Below are 24,760 nucleotides of genomic sequence, written 5' to 3'. Positions count from 1 at the left end.
CCTTAAAACATCTGCAACATTTCAAAGCATTCTGGTTAGCAGATTAAAAATTAAATTTCAAAATATTGTTTTATAATTTTGATATTTTTTCCAAAAATCTGGACGTTTCGGGTGAAAAGTCGATTCAGAGTTGTAAACTACATGTGTAGGACTATGTTATTTTATACAATTGAAAACCCATTTACTATGTACAATTTTGAAGTGACGTCATCGCATTAGTGGTGGGGATGATTAGACAAATTTTGGTTAGCGTTTTACCATCTACATGATATTCTTAATATAAGTACAAAATTTCACAACAATCGGTCGAGTACTTTCGGAGATTATCTGTCTAATAAAAATCCGGGACGGCAGACGGACAGACGGACGGACAGACGGACGGACAGACGGACGGACAGACGGACAGACGGACAGACGGACAGACGGACAGACGGACAGACAGACGGAAATGGGAGACCTATTTCTTCGTCTTCTAGGGGTCATGAAAGATCGAGAAAACGTAAAAGTAGAGAGGCGGCCGACGGACTCGATTACAATACTTCCTTTGCTTACGCTCGGGAAGTAAAAAGTAAGTAAATGATGTAGTAGTAAATTTCAGCTGGTTGAACCCCAACCTGTTTTAATCACGTTTATTTTGAAGTTTTCTAATTTCGAATACGTGACAGCAATCGTCAGAATCAACAAGTTTTTAAATTTAATACTCGTTTGCATACAGATAAAATTTTCTCTACCAATTAATGCATACAATTTTGTGTCACTAATAACCGGCCTCATGTTAAATGTCTTGCGAGTAAACAAACGTGTTTAATGGCATAATCTAACTACCAAAAATTACTGCAAATGTAATCCATTTTTATGAAAATTTTCAAAGACTTTTCATTTACAAATATCCGTCTATACACATACAAGGTACGCCGACAAAATTTTAAGCATTCGGACTGAAATATAAAAATACAAGGTGTTTCGTTTGAAAGTTAACACATCAAACTACAAAAATATATAGATTTTCCATTAAAACAATATAACTCTAATGTGTATCTTCCAAACACGACATCTCGAATATTTGAAAATAATGCAAATTGTAGTCCTAAATCGGTTTTATTAGATTATATTAAAGCAAGTTCAACAGTAGGTGATAAATACATAATTTTCTCCCAGCAGACGATTGGGACACACGCAGTAGTGTAAATAACACCCCTGCAGCCGCAGAGGGCGCAAAGTCCAAGGAAAATTAAGAAGGTTGTGCGTACGTAATGATCCTCACGATTTGATTCATTAGTGGCTTAAAACATACCGTTTCTACAATTATGTTTTGTTTGTCAAAAATTATACATGGTGTTTTTGAGTTGCAAGGGAACTTTTCTATGGTAATTGGTCGCGATTTATTGAGACCATGGATTAAAGTTTACGCCAATAAAACTCCTTTAGTTTGCGAGATAAAATTAACTAAAAACTTACAAAAAATGTCGTGTGCACTACAATATTTAAGAACACAATAGATAAACTCGAATGTTATAGTAATATGATTAATTAAAAAAAATGGTCTAAAGTTATTTAGATGAAACTTTCCCCTCTGCAAATACGTAAATTTTTCGAAAAATTATCATAAAATTAAATTTTACGAATTTTATTTTTTTATGATAACTCCTATAAGTTAAAATAAAAATACGTAAAGTACGATATATTAAGTGCTTTAATTAAGCTAAAATGAGTCAAAAAGTCCTAAATGTTATTTTGGGTAAGCAGTTATTATGTATCACGTACAGTTTAAAAAACAAAAAACAAAACATTTCATGTACTATGTTATCACGTTCCAAAAAATACAAGACTTTTAGGGTTTTGAAATGGAATAATATATTTGAAATGCATTGCATAGTGACCATCAGATGATTGAGTAAGTCAAAAATAAAAAAATAGTGTCAAATTGCAATAATAAGTATGAGCACGACACAGAAAGTTCATGAGAAAAAGATTAAACACAACTTTTGAGGACAAAAGATTTTTAATAGGTGACAACGGTATTTTTGTTAAATAAGTATAAAAATGCAGATATAAAATAAATATCTAATTTTTCTTTATTTTGTGCATTTCTTGAATTCTAGATTTTTGTATTTTTTTCCAAACAAACCTTACGTGATAGAAAAAATGAACTGAGGTTTTTAACATTTAAATTTTGCAGGTTTGTGTAATTATTACTCTATTTTGCTACTATTAAACTATTAAATACCGGGTTTCTGGCAAATAGCGGTACGTTATGTACGGGGGTTTCGGGAGTCCTAAAAAAATTATAAAAAAATCCTTTATGATGTAGATTACGAAAAGAACGTAATTTTATAAAAATAAAATTGGCAACACTACACGCACCAAATGCGTGAATACCTCCGCCTTAGTTTCTGATTTCTTAGTAACGATGGTGACTGAAGTCCACCTTTTTTTTAGGACAATAAACATAACAAACTGATTTTAGCAGCTTCTAGCCCTCTCTTTTCTTAGAGGATATGTCATTTGCCAAAATCAGTTTTATCTTAACAACTACTAGCCCCGCTCACCCACCCTCTCTTTTTTTAGAGGATATGTCATTTGCCAAAATCGATCTTATTTTACCAGGTACTAACCCCACCCACCCGCCCTCATTTTCTTAGAGGATATGTCATTTGCCAGAATCAGTTTTATCTTAGCAGCTACTAGCTAGGATAAGACTGGTTTTGGCAAATGAAATCCTTCTAAGAAAATAGAGGGCGGGTGGACGGGGTTAGTACTTGCTAATCCAAGATCGATTTTGGTAAATGACATATCCTCTAAGAAAAAGGAGGGTGGGCGCGGCTAGTTCCTGCTAAGATAAGAGTGATTTTGGCAAATGAGATACCCTGTAAGAAAAGAGAGGGCGGGTGGGTGGGGCTTGTACTTACTAAGATAAAACTGATTTTGGCAAATGAGATACCCTCTAAGAAAAGAGAGGGCAAGTGGGTGGGGCTAGTACCTGTTAAGACTGATTTTGGCAAATGCCATATTCTTTGAGAAAAGGGAGGGCGGGTTGTTGCTAGTACTTGTTAAGATAAGACTGATTTTTAGCAAACGACGTATTCTCTAAGAAATTTAATTGAATTATTATAAAGGAAAGACATTAGAGTCTCCAAAGCACTTACAAATTCTGTCCAAACAGGAATACCTAGAACCTCAAGATTGTTTTAAATTTTGCAAAAAAAAGACGAGGTCCCTGAATTAACTCAAAAACAAGTGAGGTCAGAATTTTTCAAAAATAGTACAGCAAAGTCCGCCAAAATTGTTTTAAATAACTTATAAAAAAAATCTCCATGGGCTCCCAAAATAATACACCATGGGTACCCAAGAGTCTCCCGAATTAAAAAAAAAAAACACTGCGGCACTCAAGACTTTTTCAGATTCATAAAATAGATATTTATTTTATTAGGAGTTTAAGTGATACTTTATGTGTCGAGTATGGACGATTAAACGCCGAGCGATAGCAAGGCGAATTAAGTCCATACGAGTCACATGAAGTCACTTAAACTCCGAATGAAATACAATATTTTATTTTCAAACGATTAATCTTCTTTTGAAATGATTATTTCCTATCTTCTTGCTTCATTAAGGAATTGCCTTGATTTCCCTTACCATGGTTACTATGGCTAACAACCACTATGATTTTCACATATTTATACTCCGGCGGAGTATAAATGTGTTATTTATACCCGGCGGAGTATAAGTAGTACTTACGCGCCGCTCAAACACGGTGTCATAGAAATGACACTTAAACCCCGGTAAGAACGTCATATAAGTGTCAGTTATATGACGTTTGAAAATAAAATAAAATACTAAAAACTCAAAAGATTTTTCAAATTCATCCAGCAATAAAATATCAGATTCGTTTAAATTTATCCGAAAATAAAACACCAGGGGACCTAAAATTAACTGCGAACATTTTAGAACGTAGGGTTTTGAAAACTTTGCCAATTTTTGATACGTCAAACATTTTTAACTGCTTACTCGATTTTTGTTGATTTGTACCTTCGTTTTATATCAGGCAAACATTGTTGTCAAATGGAATTTTGTCAAATTATTACAAAAACAACACAACCATATCTTTGTACATTCTAACTAAAATAGTAATTAAGCAATATTAATTAAAAGCTTTATTAATAGTTATTATGAAAATGAATCTGTTGTTTAGTTGTTAAACGTAGCAAAAGAACCAATTTTAAAATCATTATAACTCCATCAAAATGTGAAAAGGATTTTTTTTTACTATTTTTCCCAGACTCACCAGTTGATTGCTAAGAGTGTAGCGGAGAGTTAATCCGACATTTTTCAGACACCCGGTATAGGGACTGCCTAGCTACTGAACATGCTGTATATGTATTATCGATTTATTTATTTATTTATTTTTTATTTCTTCAAATAAAGTTGACGAAAAACATATTTTAAGGAATAAACCGCCTTTTTCCCCTTCACTTTCACCTGATTCGATGGAGCACCTAAACGAAATGGCAAATTTACGCTGCGCCAACTTCAAATTCCATTATATGCAATTGAAGAAAACGACAAATCGTTAAAGGATGTAAGGCGTAAACGATTATACTTTATGATCAGGACAGGCGCAATAAAATCCGACGTGAAAAAGCCCTTTGTGCTCGAACAGAGAATGGATTTAAACGTCATTAAACGATTTTTCCTCGATATGCAAACTATATCCGATCTTTTATGGGTCCTTTCCGCGCTCACCCATTCATCATGCATTTCTAGTGATATCAAGTCCTTCGAGTATCATCCCTCATTGTTACGCACGTCCGGGGAGCTATCTACCCAAGGAGACACCACGGGCTTTTTCAACCACTACATTTAATGCCAAAATAATGACGGTGAATTTTATTTAACTCTTAATATTTAAAACATCACCAACACCTTTTGTTCCATGCTTTTAGCGCGATTTTTTCGCCCTCCCACTTGATTATTTATAAGGGTATTATTATTACATCAGTTTTATGGGTTATTGATGCACATAAACCTACAAAACAAAGAACATCCACTGTCAGACAAGCACAAAAGTGTTTCAGTTTTTTCCTTCAAGTTCCCTGAAATGCTCTTCAACTTCTAGGGTAAACGATTGCTTAAAAATGCTCTAAAAATCAATAAGGAAGTAAAGTGCTTACGTCTGCACTGGTGTCACTCTCGAAATTTTCAACTTGCCGTGGTGCGCGATGAACTGCTTCTTTTGCTCCATTGAAATTTTCATGCGAATAATTTCAAATGTAGGTATTTAGATGGAAACATTGTTACACAAACTCTGCTGCAAATTCTGTAACTACTGCTGGTGAACTCGTTTATCCAAGAACGCTTTTGAATACGCAAGCCCGCTAGAAATACCAGAAACTTCACCGGCAGTTATAAATTCAACTCAAACTCGGCAACACTTATTTGAGAGTAATTTCCTTGCTTTTGAAACTTTCGACTAAATGAAAAACTGCAACGTTTTCTCGCATTACGAATTGTTCCGTTTCAAATACATGAATTTTCGCGAAGCACCTTATTAATTATTCTGACCGCTGTGTATATTTCACAAGTCGGAACCGGAATAAAGATAAGGAAGAAAATTTACATTACCGTAGCCATTATTTAACATTAAAAATTTACACTGTTAAAAGCTTGTTATGTCAAGAACAGAGGAAACACATTCGTGCTCACAGGGAAGCCCATATTTGTTTGTACGTAAGAGGACCCCAAAGCCGAAGAGTAGAAAATACTCTGGAGGGATATTATTTATTCAGGCTGAACTAAGTTCGCTGTCAATTAACAGATGAAACTATTCTAACTCGAGAATATCGATGTTGTGCATTATTCGGCCAAAACTGGTGACAGAACCACTTCGGAAGAGGACAAAAGGAGGGATAATAATAGAATATGAAGTGAAAAGAACTGGCAACTTGAATTGACAGTGAGAGAAATAAAATACAATAAGGGAACCGGCTGGGAAAATAAAACGTCCTTATGGAAGATGAGGGCGTATAAACCTAATAAAAGCAGTAAATAAAAAATAATCACAAAATATGGATACTCGGCTGAGACAGTTGATGTTCTGATACATTAAAACCACTACGAACAGACACGGTTTGTCCCATGATTGATGAATATTTAAAATTGCATTAGGGTTTTTCAACATTACTCCATAATTAAACACCGACGGAGATCGATAATTACTTGCATGTGTGATGTCTTCATAAATAGGCTTTCATCGCTGGATCAAAAATGGATTACAGGAAATGTGTTAATCATGGGTACATCCCTAAGTAGAAATTGCTAATTATCCTTTCCACTTAACTTGTGCTCATTTAATTTTAAACGTAAAATACTCATCCTTGTTTAATATAATCACAACTGTAATAAGTAAAGCTCGGAATTATATGCAAAAAAAGAACATGTAAATCTGCGCATATATGTGTAGAGAAATTTGACATTATATGCAAAAAATTGTTAAAATATGCAAGAAATATGTACAAAATATGCAAGAAAAATTACTTTTTTTACACATTAATATTTCATTTCTTGCAACATTTATAACTTAGATAATACATATTTGGACTTAAACTACACATTTACAAATTAAAACTAACTATGTCGGTGTATTCTATTATTGTATTAACTAGCTATTTTATTGACTAACTAGTTACTCTCTTGAAAAATATTATTATAATATGTTTTTCTAGATATTCCATTTTAAATGAATGTCTTCGATCACTTCGTCTAGTTTTTTTGAGACTGTTTCCGCAATAGGACCTTGTGCTTTATTGTTATTTTTTTTTAATTTTCTATTAGCTGTACGGATTCACTTATAGGTAAAGTAGTCCGAGAGCTATCATAAAAGTAGTTGACCGCAAAGAAATACCCCCTTTGTGTGGTTCGCACTAAACTTACCGGTTGGCAATAAATCGTCTTCTAAACATTTCTTGCTTAGATTTAGATATTTAGTGAAAGCCGCCCCTGACCGAAACAACAACAGCCGGTCGAGCTGCAGTGGACACGTTATTTAGGACCCTAAAACCTTTTCTATTGTAAACAACTAACTTCGACACAATGGGCCAATTTTATGATGGCCATACAACCTTATAGCTCCTGGACTACTATACTTTTGTTTTTTAATGTTGTTAATGTTACACCAATTAATTCGTACCTAGTTGTTATTTATGAAAGTTAAGTTCTAATTTAATTTCGCATTATTTAAAATCTTTTTAGCTTCCTTGATTGCTACAGATGAAGTATCATCAAATTTTGACATGATTTCATTCATCTCACAGGATATTTGAAATAAAATAAAGCTGCGTCAAATCATGTGCCCCTTCCTATAATGGCAGGTTTAGGAGTCAATGGTACATCTGGTAGTGTATCTTTATATACTTGTACTCCTAAAGGATCCTTAATACAAACCTTTTTCATATTATTAATTAATTCATTTACCAATGGAAATTGATTTCGTACTTCTTCCGCTATTCTCTTTACACCGTGGGCGAGACAAGTGCAATGATATTTTTAAACTTTATTGGACAAATCTACTTATATTACATCATTCGCCTTTTCTAACTCTTTAACAACAATCAAATAAAAATCTGACACAAAGTTTGGAGACAAAGTACCAACTAATAAATTTGCTATATACATCTGTTGCTTCGTCAACAACTAAGTAAATAAAGTTATTTTGCAAACATGTTTTAATTTTAGCAACAGTTTCGGTATAACATTTATCTACAGTTGTTTTTCTGAGAGTGCTTACGTCTGGAATGGTCCTTTTACAGTATTTTTCCAAAAATGAACTAAATGTAGGATTATTTAACTTGTTTAATGGAATATTCGAGGCAAGCATGGTATGGCATAAATCGAACTTGAATGTTTCCTCTTCATTTTTGGCTGTATTAGCAGATAAAGTTTTTCGTATTGATGTTTGAGTTACACTGGCTGAGTTTCTTTTTTCACAATTTCTTTTGTGAAGAGGCGTTTTGCTCTGTTAGTCTATAAAATATTTCTTTGTGCACGAAATCTATAAAAAATTGAAAATAAATAATTGTTTATGTAAGAGATACCTATTTATTGACATTGAATAACATGCAAAACATATTTTTTTATTTGGTTCTCTTAGACATTAGTCTAAGGACTGAAAATATATTTTTTAAAATTTACTGCTTTGCCACAAGGTTTTCAAAAAACACCATCTCCATCTAGAACCAACTCTGAGTAGGGCCACGATGATAGTTTGGAAGGCATTTTTTTTAATTATTCGGAATTTCACTGCTCTATATTTACAACATCGAACTTAGAGGCCGTTAAGTAAAGAATTCCAGTAATACGTCTAATTGGGGGTTCCCATAAATGAAGTCTTGGAAAAACCCGTCCGCATTACTAGAAAAGGTCGGTACTTATGTACCTGCACACTGCCAATAACCAACTGTATTAAAATTAAGATTTTCACCAACTACCACGAAAAATGCAGCAAAAATTTTAAAATATGTATTCATAAAAATGCACTTAACATTGAAATATGCAGAATATGCAAACATATGCATTTTGCATATTATCCGAGCCTTACTAATAAGTAGAGAGCGGATTTTATGAAATTTGCAAATCCGTTATTTTTTGCATTTAAGTCTTGATATTTAATATGTGAACGAATCATGCTAATTAAAAATGAATACAGCTATAAAAAAATTGCATATTTGCATATATTTGCTTTCTGCTGCATATTTCACGTAACGGGTGCATATTTTGCATTTTTATCAATTTTGTGCTAATTTGAAAAAAAAAAGATTGTCATTCTATCAGCATTTCTTGTAGTCCCAGTTTAAAGTGGTTTTTATGACAAGATAATAAACATTATCACCTGGTTATTACCCCACGACGGACAATGTGAGTTAAATAACAAAGTACGGCCTCCTTTGCAAAGAAACCGACCACGTTCTTATTTTTGGCTAAGGATTGACTTCATTGCCCCTTTGTCAACTTCGACACAATGGACCTATTATAAAAACCACTTTAAACTGGGAAGACTATATCTAGAAAGTCGAAATTTCATTAATCATATAGCAAATATTTTCGTGAGCTTCAAATAACTAGGAAAGGTTTGAGTTTTATGGTAGTTTGGAGAAACCACTTAAACCATCCTTACAGGTAAATTCGCGCCCTAATTACTTTTGGAAAGACGTTTATTCCCAATATTTTTGTTCGTTACTTCAGTGTTATTAATGGCATGTTTTATGGTGGCCAAAGGGACTTATGCTATTATTTTTCATGGTGAGTTTGCATTGAAAGCATTTAAAGCGATACAGATGTGTCAATATGTCGAAGATAACTCAAATTAATTTATGGATTAAACCTTTTCCTGAACTTATTCTTCAAGAAGGAACTGTGTTTTGTCGCGCCTGCTCTAAACCTGTAAGTATTTTTACATCTGTGGACGTAGTAGGTACGGAGTTTTTCTATTTACAAATACATACTTTAGAATCACTTTTTGTTAGAATACTTCGAAAGATATTTAAAAATAAATTGTTACCAAAATAGTAATTAAATAGTCGATTACTACTACTTATTTTTTGATTTGTTCTGTTTATGTTTATTTTTTAGTATAAGAATATTATCTTTAAAAATGTGATTTATGTATTTTTTGTAATAAAACGTAAGCTCGAGAAACCTGTTTTTGTAATTTGTACTTCAATTTAGTTCACTTATTAAGCTTTTTATTTGGAGCATATGCAACTGCATATCTCTGCATATATTAAGAAAGTTATGCATATTTCCATAAATTTGGTGCATTGTAAATATATTATTATTGCGGGTGATTTCAATATACCCAATATAAATGTGGATGAAAACCATGTTTTATCATGTACGGGGTCTCGCAGCAGTTTTGATCTTATTAATACTACATACTCGTTTCTGAATTTGAATCAAGTGAATTTCATTCCTAATCAAAGAGGTGTATTTCTTGACCTGGTTTTTTCAAGCATTAATAATTTGGAAATTCTTTCTGCATTAGACCCAATATTTAAAGCAAGTATTCATCATGTTCCTTATACCTGGTCGTTACCTTGTTGTTCCAAGGCTTGCTTACCTCTAGAAAACTATATTTATGACTTTTTTAATGCAGATTATGATTTGTTAAACAATTTTTTTGCGGCGATCGATTGGGGATACGAGTTTAATAGTCTTAATGTAAATGAGAAAGTTGACGTGTTATACGAGATACTTTTCACTGGTATTGAGCTTTTTACTCCAAAGAAATTAATTAAGAATAAGGCATCTTACCCTAAATGGTTTGACAAAGAGTTGAAATCCATGTGTTTTCAGAAAAGATTGGCTCACTCAAAGTTTAAAAATACTAACAGTTTGGTCGATTATCAACATTTTAAAACTTTAAGGTCTTCGTGTAAAGACCGTAATAGACAACTTTATTCCTCATATATTGCAGAAGTTGACATGAGCATTTCACGTGATCCTAAATTCTTTTGGAGGTTTGTTAGGGACAGACGCAATGCTGATGGTATTCCTAATTCTGTTTCATTGAAAGAGGAAAGTGCTGATAATGGGGTTGACATTGCGAATCTTTTCGCGAAATATTTTTCTTCAGTTTATGTGAAACCATCCGATGGAGATTTTATTTGTAATTTTCCACAGCAGGAGGTTTTCGATAGTGGTTTAAAAGTTACAATTGTTGACGTTTTTGAGGCTATCAGTAATCTAAAAGCATCCGCTTCGATTGGCCCTGATGGAGTACCAAGCGTTGTTTTAAAAAAATGTATTTTTACTCTAACAACTCCTTTGTTTATGCTATTTGAAGCCTCCCTTCGCACTGCAATATTTCCGGACTTATGGAAAAAGAGCTATGTGATACCGATTTTTAAGTATGGAAAACAGGATAACGTTGAGAATTATAGGGGTGTATGCAACCAATCTGTTATTCCCAAAATTTTGGATTGTATTGTGTCGAAACGGCTCCAGTGGTTGTCTTCTTCGGTTTTAACAAGTAATCAACACGGCTTCATGAAGGGTAGATCGTCTCTGTCAAATTTGCTTTCGTATTCTATGTTTATTAATGAGGCGTTCGAAGCCAGGATTCAGGTTCATTCTGTTTATACCGATTTTGCCAAGGCATTCGACAGAGTAGATCACAATATTCTAATCTCTAAATTAAATTACTTTGGCTTTCATCATGACACAGTGAATTGGTTGTTATCATTTTTATCGGGGAGACAGCAGCAAGTTAGAATTGGAAATTTTAAATCTAATAGTTTCGAAGTCCCTTCAGGTGTACCACAAGGTACACATTGCGGCCCAGTTTTGTTTCTTATTTTTATTAATGACCTGCAATTTAATTTTGAATTTTCTAATTTTCTGCTTTATGCGGATGATTTAAAAATCTTCAAGAGAATCAGCTGCTTTGAGGACACAATCAAATTACAATTCGATTTAAACAGTTTGCATGGATGGTGCCTAAAGAAATGTTATGCCATTTCTTTTTGTAATCGCAATCTAAGGAGCGTTTTTATTCCCTCTTATGCGATTGATGATGTCTCACTCAAGATCGTGGATGAAATTAAGGATCTAGGGGTCGTTTTCGATTCTAAGTTAGCTTTCAAGAGTCATTATAGTATGATATTTAAAAAAGCATTAAATATGTGGGGTTTTTTGTGTCGTCATTGTCATATGCTATCAACGACTTCATTGAGAGTACTTTATTGCTCACTTGTACGATCTCAGGTTGAATATTGCTCATCAGTTTGGAATCCATTTTATAAAACAGACATTGAACTTTTGGAAAGAATTCAAAAAAAGTTTCTACGATGTATGGAATTTAAAATGGGGATTGTACATCGTCCAGGAGAATATGATGTGGTCATGGAATTGTTTAAACTTCCTCCCTTGCACATAAGGAGAACAATGTCGGATTGTTGCATCTTACATGCAATTATTAATTTTCATTTACGTTCGCCTGATATTTTATCAAAATTATCATTTTATGCACCGGTTTCCAATCTATGTACAACCAGAGGTGCTAAAATTTTTCGAGTTTCGGTTGCACAAACGAATCTGAGTTTGAACAACGCAGTTAGGCGAATGATGCAATTAGGTAATATATTAGCGGGATATAGATCAGTAGATATTTTCTCAAACCCTTTATACATATTTAGAAGAAAAATTGTTTATATTTTATTTAAAAATTGTTAACTTAGGAGTTGATGTTTAATTTGATATTTAATTTGAATTTATTTTCAATTAATTTAGATTGTTAAATGGTGGTTTTATGTAAATTTATTAATTCTATATTAATGTAAATGGAGTTTTCCGTAATAAACTAAACTAAACTAAACTAAACTAAACTAAGCATATCATATGATCAATTGATCATATTTCCCAAAATTTTGCTGCATATTTTCCGCTCTCTACTAATAAGTATATGTTGTGAATGAACTTGATACCTTAGAAATACTACGAATATAAATTACTGCACTTTGTGATCAAAAATTGTACTCAATTAAAATGTCAATAAAACGGTTCAATTTAAATATCTATGATACACTCAACAGCATTGCAATATTTTTAGTAACATTTCTCAACACCATATTTAAAGATTGATCTAAGGTCATTTAGACAGAACTTCCGCCGCTCGTGAAGTACAATGCAACAAATCCAGTTTTTTCGAACCTCTACAAGTAAAAAAAATATATAGATACTACCAGTACGTCACAGTGTAAAAAACCCAATGCCCCGTGAGGAGATCGAACCTGCAACCTGCATGTGCTTCGCCTTGGATCGATACGATTACCAGCATCAATTCACCGTTAAGAACAACCCGAGCTCTTATCCTAGCATAAAAATGTTATTACGTAATTTCGATTTTTATTAGTCAATGCCTTGGTAAGAAATTTTTATAAAATTTAAATGGTGTTCACTAAGCAAAATTTTGAGGTGACGCCATCAAATTGTTGTTGAGGATGATTAGAAAAATTTTGGTTAACGTTTTTCCGTTCTCCCGATATTCCTAAGATACATTTCAATTTGAAGGCAATCGGTGCGATAGTTTCGGAGATTATTTACCTAATAAAGTTTGACACAGACGACAGACAGACAGAAACGGATTCTCCAAGTATTAGCGTACTTCGGTATCTTACGCTCGGAAAAAATATATTACATACATATAATTTGGTGAAATATAATTTATAAATTACATCTAAAAAAATATAGGTTTGCTCACGACGCACGTCATATGTGCATCACATTTGCAATGTACTTAAATTAAGCTGTTTTCTTTAAGCTAAAAATAAAGGCGTTTTTAGAATTTCAATATCTCTATCCGTTTTCAAGAGATAGGGCTACGGAGTTTTAACTGGGACACCTATACATTTATTCATCACAGCATTTTATTATAAAAAAAAGACTCACATAATATGTATACACAACATGCTTTTTTTACCTGTAGTTTAAAAATCCACACCTATCTTAAATTGAAAAAGAAGCTGGGTTCCTTCAGGGCTGACGGAAGTTCTGTCTAAAAACTGGACCAATTTTTCTTAGTGAATAAACTTTCTTGCCCTTTTTCTGTTTCTAACTAACTAATTAGTAATTACCATATCCACGTGCATGTTTGTGGACATTTTTAACAGTTTAAGGACTAGTTTATAGAACATTTCATGTGACTGGTGAGTCAGTCGGTCACATGATACTTTATTGCCGCATTAGAAATTTAATCGCAGTCATATATTTAATTGAGCTTTCGTAAATCGGCTCTAAGTGTTTAACTAACATTTGTACTATTTTTATTTGCGTTGTTAAATATCAGACTTTTGCAAAATATGAAAAATGAACAGCATTCGTGATATGCTGGTGTTGGTTCTACCCCTACCAGTCAATCTATTTAGTTTTTGACATCTTGCTAAATAAGATGTTAAACAATTTTATATAAAATTGATTAACAGAGTTCTGAACGAATATAAATTAGCGCCGGAAATTTGTTCAAAGTTTAATCACTCCAAAGATTTAATATCACAAGTAAATTGCTGTTTATCGAGGTATGCTTGAGGTATAATTAAATAGATTTAGCCTTGATTGAATCAATAATTATGAAGTGTTTTCCATCTACGTAATACGACTGATTCGTAATAGCGTCAATTTCTTGAAAGTGTTTTCTAAAGCGACTCACTTTAATGCAGTTACACAGTAATTAAATGACATTTAAACAATAACGTGTTTGTAATATTTCTACATTCACACCATGGAGTATTGTTAGTAAGTACCTACGTAAGATTCTCATTTACGTGAAAAATGGAAGAAAAACTGAGTCCGTATCTTCACAAGATTCTATATTTCTAACGTTCTATAGGTACATAACAAAAACTATAGTCTCTGTTTAAGTAACCTTTTTCCGGCCCAAGTACGATAAAATAAAAAAAAACATTTTTGACAATCGTAAATAAAAGAAAAGTTTACATCTTAAATATAGATAACAAAATCTCGTGGATATTTTATTCAGTGTTCTAACTAAGAAGAAAAAGCTCAGATGATGCACCCAATTTTTATAGACCAGTTTAACAACTCAGGACCGAATTTTAATAACGTACCGTTCCACAAATATAAATTACTGACAACAAGATTATATAGCTCTTGCAGTAATAAACGTTTTTTATTGGTTACAGATGAGTACATTTATTCCACAATTGCCGCTAGTATTGGTTTTAGGGACATATAAAAGTAAACAGTATTGTTCCCATTAAGTTGCCTTACAGAATGAAAACAGAAGTTATAACTTACAAATTTAATAGACCATTGTGCCCGATACAGTTCGTATGTAGTTGATTTCCAAGAATTTTAATTTATAAAAATTTATTGCAGCAAAAGCAATATTTTTAAGTAAATGTACTTTTTTGCTCTAAATTGATGAACACGTTACGAGTAACGAGTGTTTAATTGAAACAGTCATCAAGTCGGCGTTGCTTGTTTGATAGAAGAAAACGTAGCGAAAAACGTATGTGTTTTTTAAATCCTACTGTTGTGTATAATTAACATTTTCGCGTTGTCAGTTTTCATAGAGTAAATTTTAGGTTTATTGTCGACATACTTTACAGAAAGATGACTTTTGCAATTGAACACCCGATATAGTGTTATTTTATTTAGTTTTAAGGTCAGTGCTGAATAGGGGTAGACAAAATCCGGTTATTAGAATTATAGAAGAAATAACAAGTTAGTGACTTCTAGATTTACTGTGCTATTAAAGTAAGCAAACTTATATCTCAGTTATTTAATTTTTTTGTACCATTATTCATCATTATATAACATAACAATTTAGACGAAAGTCTTTTAGTAGTTACCTCCACCAAACGATTTAATATCAAGGACTTTTACTAAAAATACTTTTCGTATCATACACAGGTACACATTTACTTAAAAATTGTTTCGACATACCTACATACTTGTTGCAATGACTACAAAATCCACAAAACACTGTTCAGAATTATTTAGAAAGATTTCTCTGCCTCTGAAGCAGACTTAAAATATTGTAGTATCTTTTGCAATAAAGATTTAAATTTTTTTTTTTTATTTATAATATTGTTAAGTTGAACGGGTGATTAAAATCGGCGTGGATTAAACTCAACAATATATTTCTCGATAACTCAAATTTACACGACTAACTGCACAGAGATTATGTACAAGATAATTCCGGCGCAACTTAACTGGACTCTGTCTTGACTGAACTGAAACGCCTCCGTCATCGCTTTAGATATCTGGGGCACTCACCGTGACTTCCGCTTCCAGACTTTTCTCCGGCCGCCATCACCGACAATGAGTCATACGCCGTACATACTAGAACCCATAGGCGTCGTATGGGTTTCTTTTCTAACAATATTAAAATAAAATAGAAACGGATTATTAAACCACAGAGGCGCATGTTCTGCTGGATAGTTAAGTGAAATTCTGTTAAAATAATTATATTATCGAGGGATGTCGATAAGTACGAAAAAATAAAAGATTCGTTTCGATGTGGATTACAAGAAAATCATATATTTTAAAAGCAAATTTGGCGACTCTGAACGTACCAACAATTGTATTGCATTAGGTACACCTTGTTGGCAAATGGTATTTTATCAGTCTTTACTTTCCGAGCCTAAGCTAAGAAAATATTGTAATAGGGTCCATCTGGTGAATGTTCTCTGGAAGTTTCGTGACCCCCGGAAATAACTAAACATGGGCCTCACGTTTCCGTCTGTCTGCTGTCTATTATCTGAATCGATTTTTTTATTAAAGATAATCTTAGAAACTACCGAACCGATTGTTTATGTATATTAAATTTTATATGTGTGTTAACAGCATCGTGTAAATAATAAAACGCTAACCAAAATTTATATGAACATCTCCATCCATATTGTAATGACTTCACTGTAAAGTTCACTTAGTAAATGCCATTTCAATGTTGTAAAATTATATACATACTCATGTACTTGTGCTTTATGGATCCGCTTTGATTTTGTTTATTGTTACCATATTTTTTTTGTTTCAACGGTCTTCTTTTTTAGTCAGATAATAATACGTAAACCTAAATCATAGATCTGTGAAGATGAAAAATTGGAAGTTCGATCCCCGGCTGCGTTTACAATTTTTTTTATTCATTATTAGTATTACACTGCACGTGTCGGAATTGACATACGTGTCCTTGCTGAAATGTTGATGGGAACTTTTTCCAGTGGGAAAACTCACTATAAATAATAAGCCTTGCGTTTTACCTATGCATTCATATTTTTGGAGCAGTACTGCTAATATTAGTAGTATGTTGCACATATGTTTACAATTGCGTATGAAGGGTGACTAAAAAACAACCGTTGATATTTTGGAACCTCCAAATTTTGCGTAATATTCTGTCAATATGGGTGTAATTGGGTCCCCTTTCCTATCATCGGTGGAAAAGTGCGAACTGACAATCCGCGTCAGATCATATATGTATAAACAGGTCAACAGAGTATGTTCTCGTACCATAATGCGTTCGAAACAAAAATGTAGTAGCGGAATATGGATGTAGGGTCACATATTTCCGCCAAAGTGCAAGAAGGAATTTTTTCAGTATTTTTCTAGTACTTAACGACACCCTCGATAATGTACCCAGAGGGTGTTGCCGACATTCGAGATAGCCTGTATGTAATGGAAGTTACAGATAAACAAGCACATAGATATTGGGACGAATCGTTAAATTTTTGATACAACGAACAAACACATTTTAATTAACATTTTATTATCTACATGATCATTTAATAGCGCAACTAAAATTTCACAAATCAATAAGTTCAAAGGGTAACTGTCAACCAAGTCGACAAACAAACAGTCGGAGACGAAAGCAATGTCCAGTGTACTCTTTAGGATCTGATAAATTGAAAAATGTAGCGATGTTTTTTGGCATGCTCCCGAACCTATTAATGCCTACAGGTTGTATTGTACAAAAATCGTTCCTGTATCCAACAAAAAATCTTTCATGGTTGGGATGCTGAGGACGTAATGCCAACTATTTCCTGATTATTTCCACCATATCAAGTCCCTAGATGCCACCAACTATTACAAAAAATTCTCTGGAAATTTCGGTTTTAGTGTTCGGGATTTGTATACTTATGGAAAACCAACCCTTCATCCTGAAGCAAGCTCCAGTGATGCTAATTTATCAATGCAACCTAGGAAAAATATTAATTAAAATAATTTGAAGACATTTTAGGCATATCTTGCCTTAGTAAGCAAAAAATCCTTGTCGCCATCTTCTTTCAGGAACCTTTAAATAACTATTAATAATTATTATTACAATATTGTTGTAATGTTGTATATTGATCAGCAACATTTGGTAAGAAAAAAAAAATAGATTTGTAGTCAAATGTACCGTTTCGCCGTCTGATTAAACAAATAACGACTTTAACTATTATAACAAATTCACGTATCGATTTTGTCTGTAGTGTAATACATATTTCCATATAACCTTCATGTTATAGTACAGGGCACAGTAAAATTATTTATCAAATGTGTCAAACAGTTTACCAGAGTTATCAGCTTAATGTGAAGTAATTTTCTAATAACAAAAGAAAATATTTGGCAGGATATTAGGAAAAACTTTATACAAAAATGTATACTTTTTTTTAGCATTTAGTACATTTACTTTATCACCATTGTGTATTTACAGTAGCACAGTAGCATATCAATTAAACTTTTGAAAATTTTCTCTGACTACTTCACCATCAATCAATTACACTCTAATAAAATCGTTGTCTGAGACGCAAGAGCATCTAAAGTTTTAGAAGATTATTGAAAAGTGTAGCACACTTTCACCCCAACTCTGGCCAACAGCAAAAGCCCTCGCAACAGAATAAAGATGTAAATAACCATCCTGCTCCTAACAAATCGATGTTGACATTTTCTCCCATATTCGAATTTTTCTCGTCCGCAACAGGTTGAGCGAATTATCTGCATAGTTGACATTGTTCCAGACCGGACATCGCAGGACTGCGTACAATGGGGACCCCTCGACCGACGCCAGCGTTAGAGGATTTAGAAGCAGCCCCCAGGCGCCAAGCGTCGGTGGACGCGGAGGCCATCCGAATCGTCATCCACGACGTGGATTCTGGCTCGGCAGCCGCCGCCCAGAAACGAGTCATCCTCCGGAGAGATCCCACCGATAAAGCACACCGAAGTAGGTCCACGTTTCGAATGTTAATTTGTAGCCGTTAAGCGAAATCGTTTATGTCGTAAATGTGTTTTACGCGTCACTAACATTTTGTTAAAGGCTTTCACCATCTGCGTCTGAATACGAATAACCAATTTTCGACGTTTAACTATTAAGAACATTTTCGTCGCGTACGCGACAAACTCCAGCTAAGTTCTGTTTTTTTTTCCAGCAGAGGGAATTATAGTATATTTCGAGTTAGTTGGCGAGCGATCACAGTTGATGAATTGACACCACTTTAACTCTCCCTCTAAAGCTAAAGTAGAGTTTTTTTTTCAAATATAAGAAGAATATAGAGCGAGTATTACGTTTACATCTCGACGTTCGGCTTTGATTGTAATCTTCTCGTGAATCTCGGATCCGTAATAATAATCATTACTACTTCTACGTCACCTGTGGTAAATTACCATAACAACAAAGCATATTTTCAACAACTTTTTAAAGACTCATGTTCCATAATAACTTAAACTTCAACTCAAATCTTACATTAGTAATGTTGTTGCGCATTTCACGACAATAAATTATGCTATAGAATTGCCCAATAGATGCAGTGATCACATGAAATCTGCATGAATAGCCCGTGCTAATGTCCAGTTAAGCAGGACATGTGTTATCTAATCAATGACAACGCTGTGTTCGTTATTCATGCGCTTTAATTACTGAATATGTTTTACGATTCTAGTCTGTTTCAAATCACAAAAGGCACTAAACACTATAAAGTGACTGATTTTTATTCCGTCCTTACTTTGTATAAATATATTTTACGGTAGTCTGTAAATTTCCAACGTATTTGTAACATTTGGTGATTTTGTTGCTCCTGTTTTTTGAGACTCTGAGCTTTGCTTATGCTTAATGGAAAAGAGAATGTTTGCGCTACAAGTAAGTATAAAAACTGGATCCTTTTACCATGTAATGTAAACTTTTGAATATTTAATTATCTACGACGATAAATAGTGTAGCAAAATTTTACTTGTCCCACTTAGGTACGTTATGAGTCTCATTCATTTTTTATAAAAACAGATTTTTTTATTTTTTAAACAGATTTTAAATAAATTAGGTAGTAAGTAAGAAAACGTTTATCCATTGCCTAAGTTGTCAGTATTTACTTGTAATTTCCGTGTAAGTTTAAATAATGTACCTGAAAATGTCACAGTGGGTTTCGTATAAGTTTGTAAACTTTCTGAAATTTGTACTAAGTTTGAATGGGAATATTTTTTAATAATGCTAACAATTGTATTCCATGAAAAAAAGTAGCGAAATTAAGGAACAGAACGTTCTTTCAAACATATATTTGAAGTGGAAAGTTTTTATAATAAACACTGTAAAAAAGATTAAAATGTTTATTAATTTAAACTACAAAAATCGTATAAATGTATCAGTAATTTACGTAGATTATTAATTAAAGTTATAAACATATGATCGTTTTCCGGATTAGGACCGTGTCATTTAAGTTTTTGGGCTCGACGTTTCACACACTTTCGTAAATGACATCTTCAGAAGCAGGGTTGAGAAATTAGAAAGAAGGCAAAACAGCACGGTAGGTCACTATGTCAACCATACCAGAGACGAAACTCTTCTGGCAGCAAAGAATGTAGTTGTGACCTTTTTATGGAGGCGTATAGAAACTACATTTTTAGCTGCCAGAAGAGTTTCGCCTCTGGTATGGTTGACATACTGAGTTACCATGCTCTTTTGCCGTCTTCCTAATTTCGCAACCCTGCTTCTGAAGATGCCACTTACGAAAGTGTGCGAAACGTCGAGCCGAAAAACTCAACTGACACGGTCCCAACCCGGAAAACGATCATATATTGACTCCGACCGTGAAAGCCTTCGAAATAAAATTATAGACTTTCAACAAAAAACGTACGCTTCCAGAGCAACGCTTACATCTAGTCAGCAACGAAAGTGTGTTTTTGCTGATTTTGTTTCAAGATAAAGCTTTAGGTTATTAGTAAAGAGTAACTTCCAGCTAGATATTACATCAACAATGTCGTTGAAACAAATGAGAAACAATAATGGTCCTAAGTTCAAACCTTGTGGTATACCAGACCCGGGTGAAAAACCTTTGGATACGAAATTGCGATGTTTAACAAATAATTCTCTTCCCAAAAAGTATGATTTTATAAGTGTTAGTAAAGGCTAAGTAACACCAAAACAATTTCTTTACTAAAATAATAAGATAATGTGATACGCTAAATATTGTTCCAAAGTGTGATCACTAAAACTAATGAGTTCCTAGACTCTGGACTCTAATATCTGATCAAAGGCCCTGCAAAAATATTTGTATATGATATTTACCTGATATTTATTATCAATTGCTTCAAAATACGAATTGGATGAAAGTACTAACACTAGTACCCATAGATTTTTTTCTCGAAAAGCTGTTATAGCTTTTTATATTGAAATAGATATTTTTGTATACTATTAACTCGAAAGATTTGCAAAATTACATAAATGGTATACATATGGGTCTATAATTCTCAACGTGAGATGGGTCGGCTTTTTTCGAAAAACAGTCTTTTAATAAAAAAGTAGGTACTTTACTTTATTACTGCCACAAATGTACCTTAGAAGTTTTCAAAACGTACAAATATACCGAGAGAGCAACTCAAACTTTTTAATTGACAGTAATGGAACAAAACGAAAATTCTATCAAAGGAAAATGTTAAAAACTCCAAATTTTTTATCGTGTTTCTTACTGCTCTTGATATACAATGAAACATAAATTGAAAGAATTACAATACAAGAGATGAAAAATATGGTTTATATAGTATCCCTTTTTATTATTATTTTTTAATTCAACAGTTTAATCTTTTAGACGGTAAATTATGTTGAGAAGTTTTTCTATTGACTGTAACAGGGCTTGAACAGCTAAGGATATTAGCCCCAACTGTGGGCTTTACAAGTCATTATATGCTAATACAGCGGATTTTCAACTCAATAAGTGAGAGGAGTTGACTACGTCGTAGAAAACTTAACACCAGAGTAGGGTCACTAGTTAAGATATTTTGGAGTGTTCCTTCAATATTGAGTTGTGCTCGGGGATTCATAAATTTCGGACATTCTAACAGAGTATGATGAATGGTAAAAGGCCAATTACATGTTACACACGTGAGGGAGTTAAGTCTCTCAAGAATTGAGAAGTTTAATTGCAGTACAGTTTACGGAGTTATGTATTATACTGAAGCGAACTTGAGGTGTTATGAACCTATTTTTATTACGTGTGTTATAGCCAGATAGTGGAATCTTGGAAGTCGCCCATAGGTTCGCGTCCTCGCTGCATTTAGTGGGGGTTAAGTTGAAGTTTAAGTAACTGTGCCTGAATTAGCACTATGTACGTTAGCAATTATTGTTCTGTCAATATTTTCCTCCATAAAACTGAGTTTTTTAAATTATGAAAAAGAGTTTTATGCGCTCTATTTTGTTTAATGAAGCAGCACAGAAGCCAACGTTGCTGAGGTTTGTTCTGCACCAATTTTGTCTATGAGCTAACGTAATTCCTAGATATTTAACACTATCATTTTTAATGAAAATATATTATTGATTTAATTTTTTCTTTATTCGTCGTTGATTTATTAGTTCCCAACAGTTAAGATTTTAATTAATTGAGCATTGTTCGCAAACTTGAACATCGAACATATGTATTATTTCCTCACTTGGTTAAGATGATATTATCAACGAATAAGACGCAACGCATTGTTAATTTAATAGAAGACCGTTAGTATACAGGGTGAGTCACTAAACGTGCGTTCTCTTTTTTACTTTATTACTGCAGCTTATTCTATTTTGTATTCTCATTTCTCTATCTTTAATGTTGATAATTATTGAGATTTTTTACTGTTTTAAGAGACACATAGCCATATTATTAGAATCAGAACAAAAAATGTAGTAAGATACAGTAAGAAATTAGGTGTTCGGTTTGAAAAAATTGAAATATCAATATTTGAAAATTGTAAAGTTTAAAATTATGTATATTAAAATTTAGTTTAATTCATATCACAACAAATCGCGTACCTTTATTTATCCTTTCAAAAATAACAAAACATTGTGACACAGATTTTAAAAATAATTTCATTGCCAAAAAATTTCAAAAAAATTGGAATAACGTAGCAATAATCTGTAGCTATAAATCCTAGGAACAGGTTAACAAAAATATCTAAAAATAATATATAAGATGTTTCATTAAAAAAACTAAATCGTGTGTTATGTCTTAAAAACAGAACACTCTGTATAGTAGTTTCGTTCCACGAATTCCGAACTACTAAGTTGCATGTCAATAATTGAACCAAATTTTTAACTAAAAACATATTTAAATTATTTATTAATCTGGAGAGATAGATGCAAATATATTTCGTATTAAGTAACGTACCTACATTAAGAATAAAACACTATGCAAATATGTTGTGCTTTACGAGGCCATCATAACTTTTAATGTAATATACTTCGCAGAGTTCATTAACAAAGTTCTTTCATGTGGGAAAAGGTAAATTATTAATTTATTAATGTGACAAAAAAAATAGAGCAATCATAATTCTCATTCTCCCTTGTGACATATAAACAAGTTTCTTCGGAATATTTATATTGTGTTGAGAAATATAACATTTTTGTTGAAGTAAATACAATATAATAAAAAAACGTTTTACATGTTTTAAGCCTCACATATACGTTTAGTGTTATTTGTAACAACTTCATAAGTGCTGAAGCTCAGCGTGTCAAGTTTTCAGGAAGTTTTTTCTTTTGTTTCGTGTGGTAACGTTCTTTCGAAAACCTTGTACGAAGTTTCTCTTTACTCACAGAAAGTTCACAAAGTAGTTATCTCTTTTGTTTGCATGCGACTGACGGAGACAGACTGACATACTTGCAAGGAACTTAGCAGAAGATTCGTTACCAGTACACGAGCCTCTAGACACTTATATCAAATTTGAAATTTGATGAGTTCAGAATTTATGTAACACGTAGAAAACGTTTGTTAACGTCTTTCGCCTTCCGTATCTGAATACAAATAACCGATTTTCAGCGTTAATCTGAATCGATAGAGGCATGTCCCGCAATTACCATGACCACATTAGTGCAATATCAGAGCAGAATATTCCTCGATGAGAATTCTCGGGTTATGGAATTCCATTTCATACTTTATGAAGATCCTGCTCTACTTACTAACTGCGGGCCACCGGATTCCATATTTATATCGCTGGTATTTCAGAACTGCTTCAACTTTCAAATAGATTTTCATTTTAAAAACTCGTATTCTTAACATTTTCATAAAAGACAGTATTTGAGTTATTTATAAAAAAAAGGAAACGTTATCTTTGGTACGAGAAAACCTCAAGAAGTGAGACGGTCATGATCTGTTACCCATTCGATCGACACCAAATTAATGCCATCAAACTGAATCGTTAATTTTATGAGGCGTGACGCAGTTCGTTGGTTCAGATTATTCTGATAACTGCTTTGAGAAAAAGATGGAGATTTTCTGCGTGGGTGGTAAGCGAATTCCGTTCCATTAAACAATTGAATTCTTCTTACGTGGAAAATTTGTAATTAAATAAAACGAACTTTTATTAACTGAAGTAACAAGATTCATTTAACAATGATAATACAAACCTTTGTAAAATGCAAACACAAAATGAATTAAATTAACATGAACAATAAGATACAACAGAAGCGGATACTACGTCTGGAAGAACATTTCGTTATGAAATTTGATTATCAAAACAGAAACACAACCAGATTCCAATTATGTTCAAATTTTCATAAATGAATATAGGTATCTAGCTCAGTTGCCTGAAAAATGAAATTGTTCTAAATCGTTAATTATGAATACGGTGTGTATTGAACTCGTATACAAATTACCTTTTTCCTTAACCGAAATGTACAGTGCACGAATAAAACACATTCGACGTGAATATTCGATGATATCAGTTATTGATAAACTTATACAAATACATTCCTAAACTTACAAGATACAACGTTAGTCCTTTCTTACACATAGATAAAGAAAGTAACAATAACAATAACATG

At 33.0% G+C, this 24,760-nt stretch overlaps 1 protein-coding gene across 4 annotated transcripts in view; it reads left to right on the top strand.

Annotated features, from left to right (window-relative positions):
• The window catches only part of Fife (fife), a 295,802-nt gene that overhangs the window by 201,088 nt on the left and 69,954 nt on the right, over positions 1–24,760 (top strand). For all 4 annotated transcript variants that reach the window (XM_064064184.1, XM_064064183.1, XM_064064185.1 and 1 more), the window contains one exon: positions 18,504–18,706. In XM_064064184.1, coding sequence (XP_063920254.1) covers positions 18,504–18,706 — 203 coding nt within the window. The remainder of the gene's footprint in view (positions 1–18,503; positions 18,707–24,760) is intronic.

Source organism: Zophobas morio, unplaced genomic scaffold, assembly GCF_036711695.1.
Source record: "Zophobas morio isolate AGI-343-1 ecotype UQ-CSIRO unplaced genomic scaffold, CSIRO_AGI_Zmor_V1 ptg000024l, whole genome shotgun sequence".
In the NCBI taxonomy this organism is placed as follows: domain Eukaryota; kingdom Metazoa; phylum Arthropoda; class Insecta; order Coleoptera; family Tenebrionidae; genus Zophobas; species Zophobas morio.
This window is presented reverse-complemented; position numbering and strand designations above follow the sequence as displayed.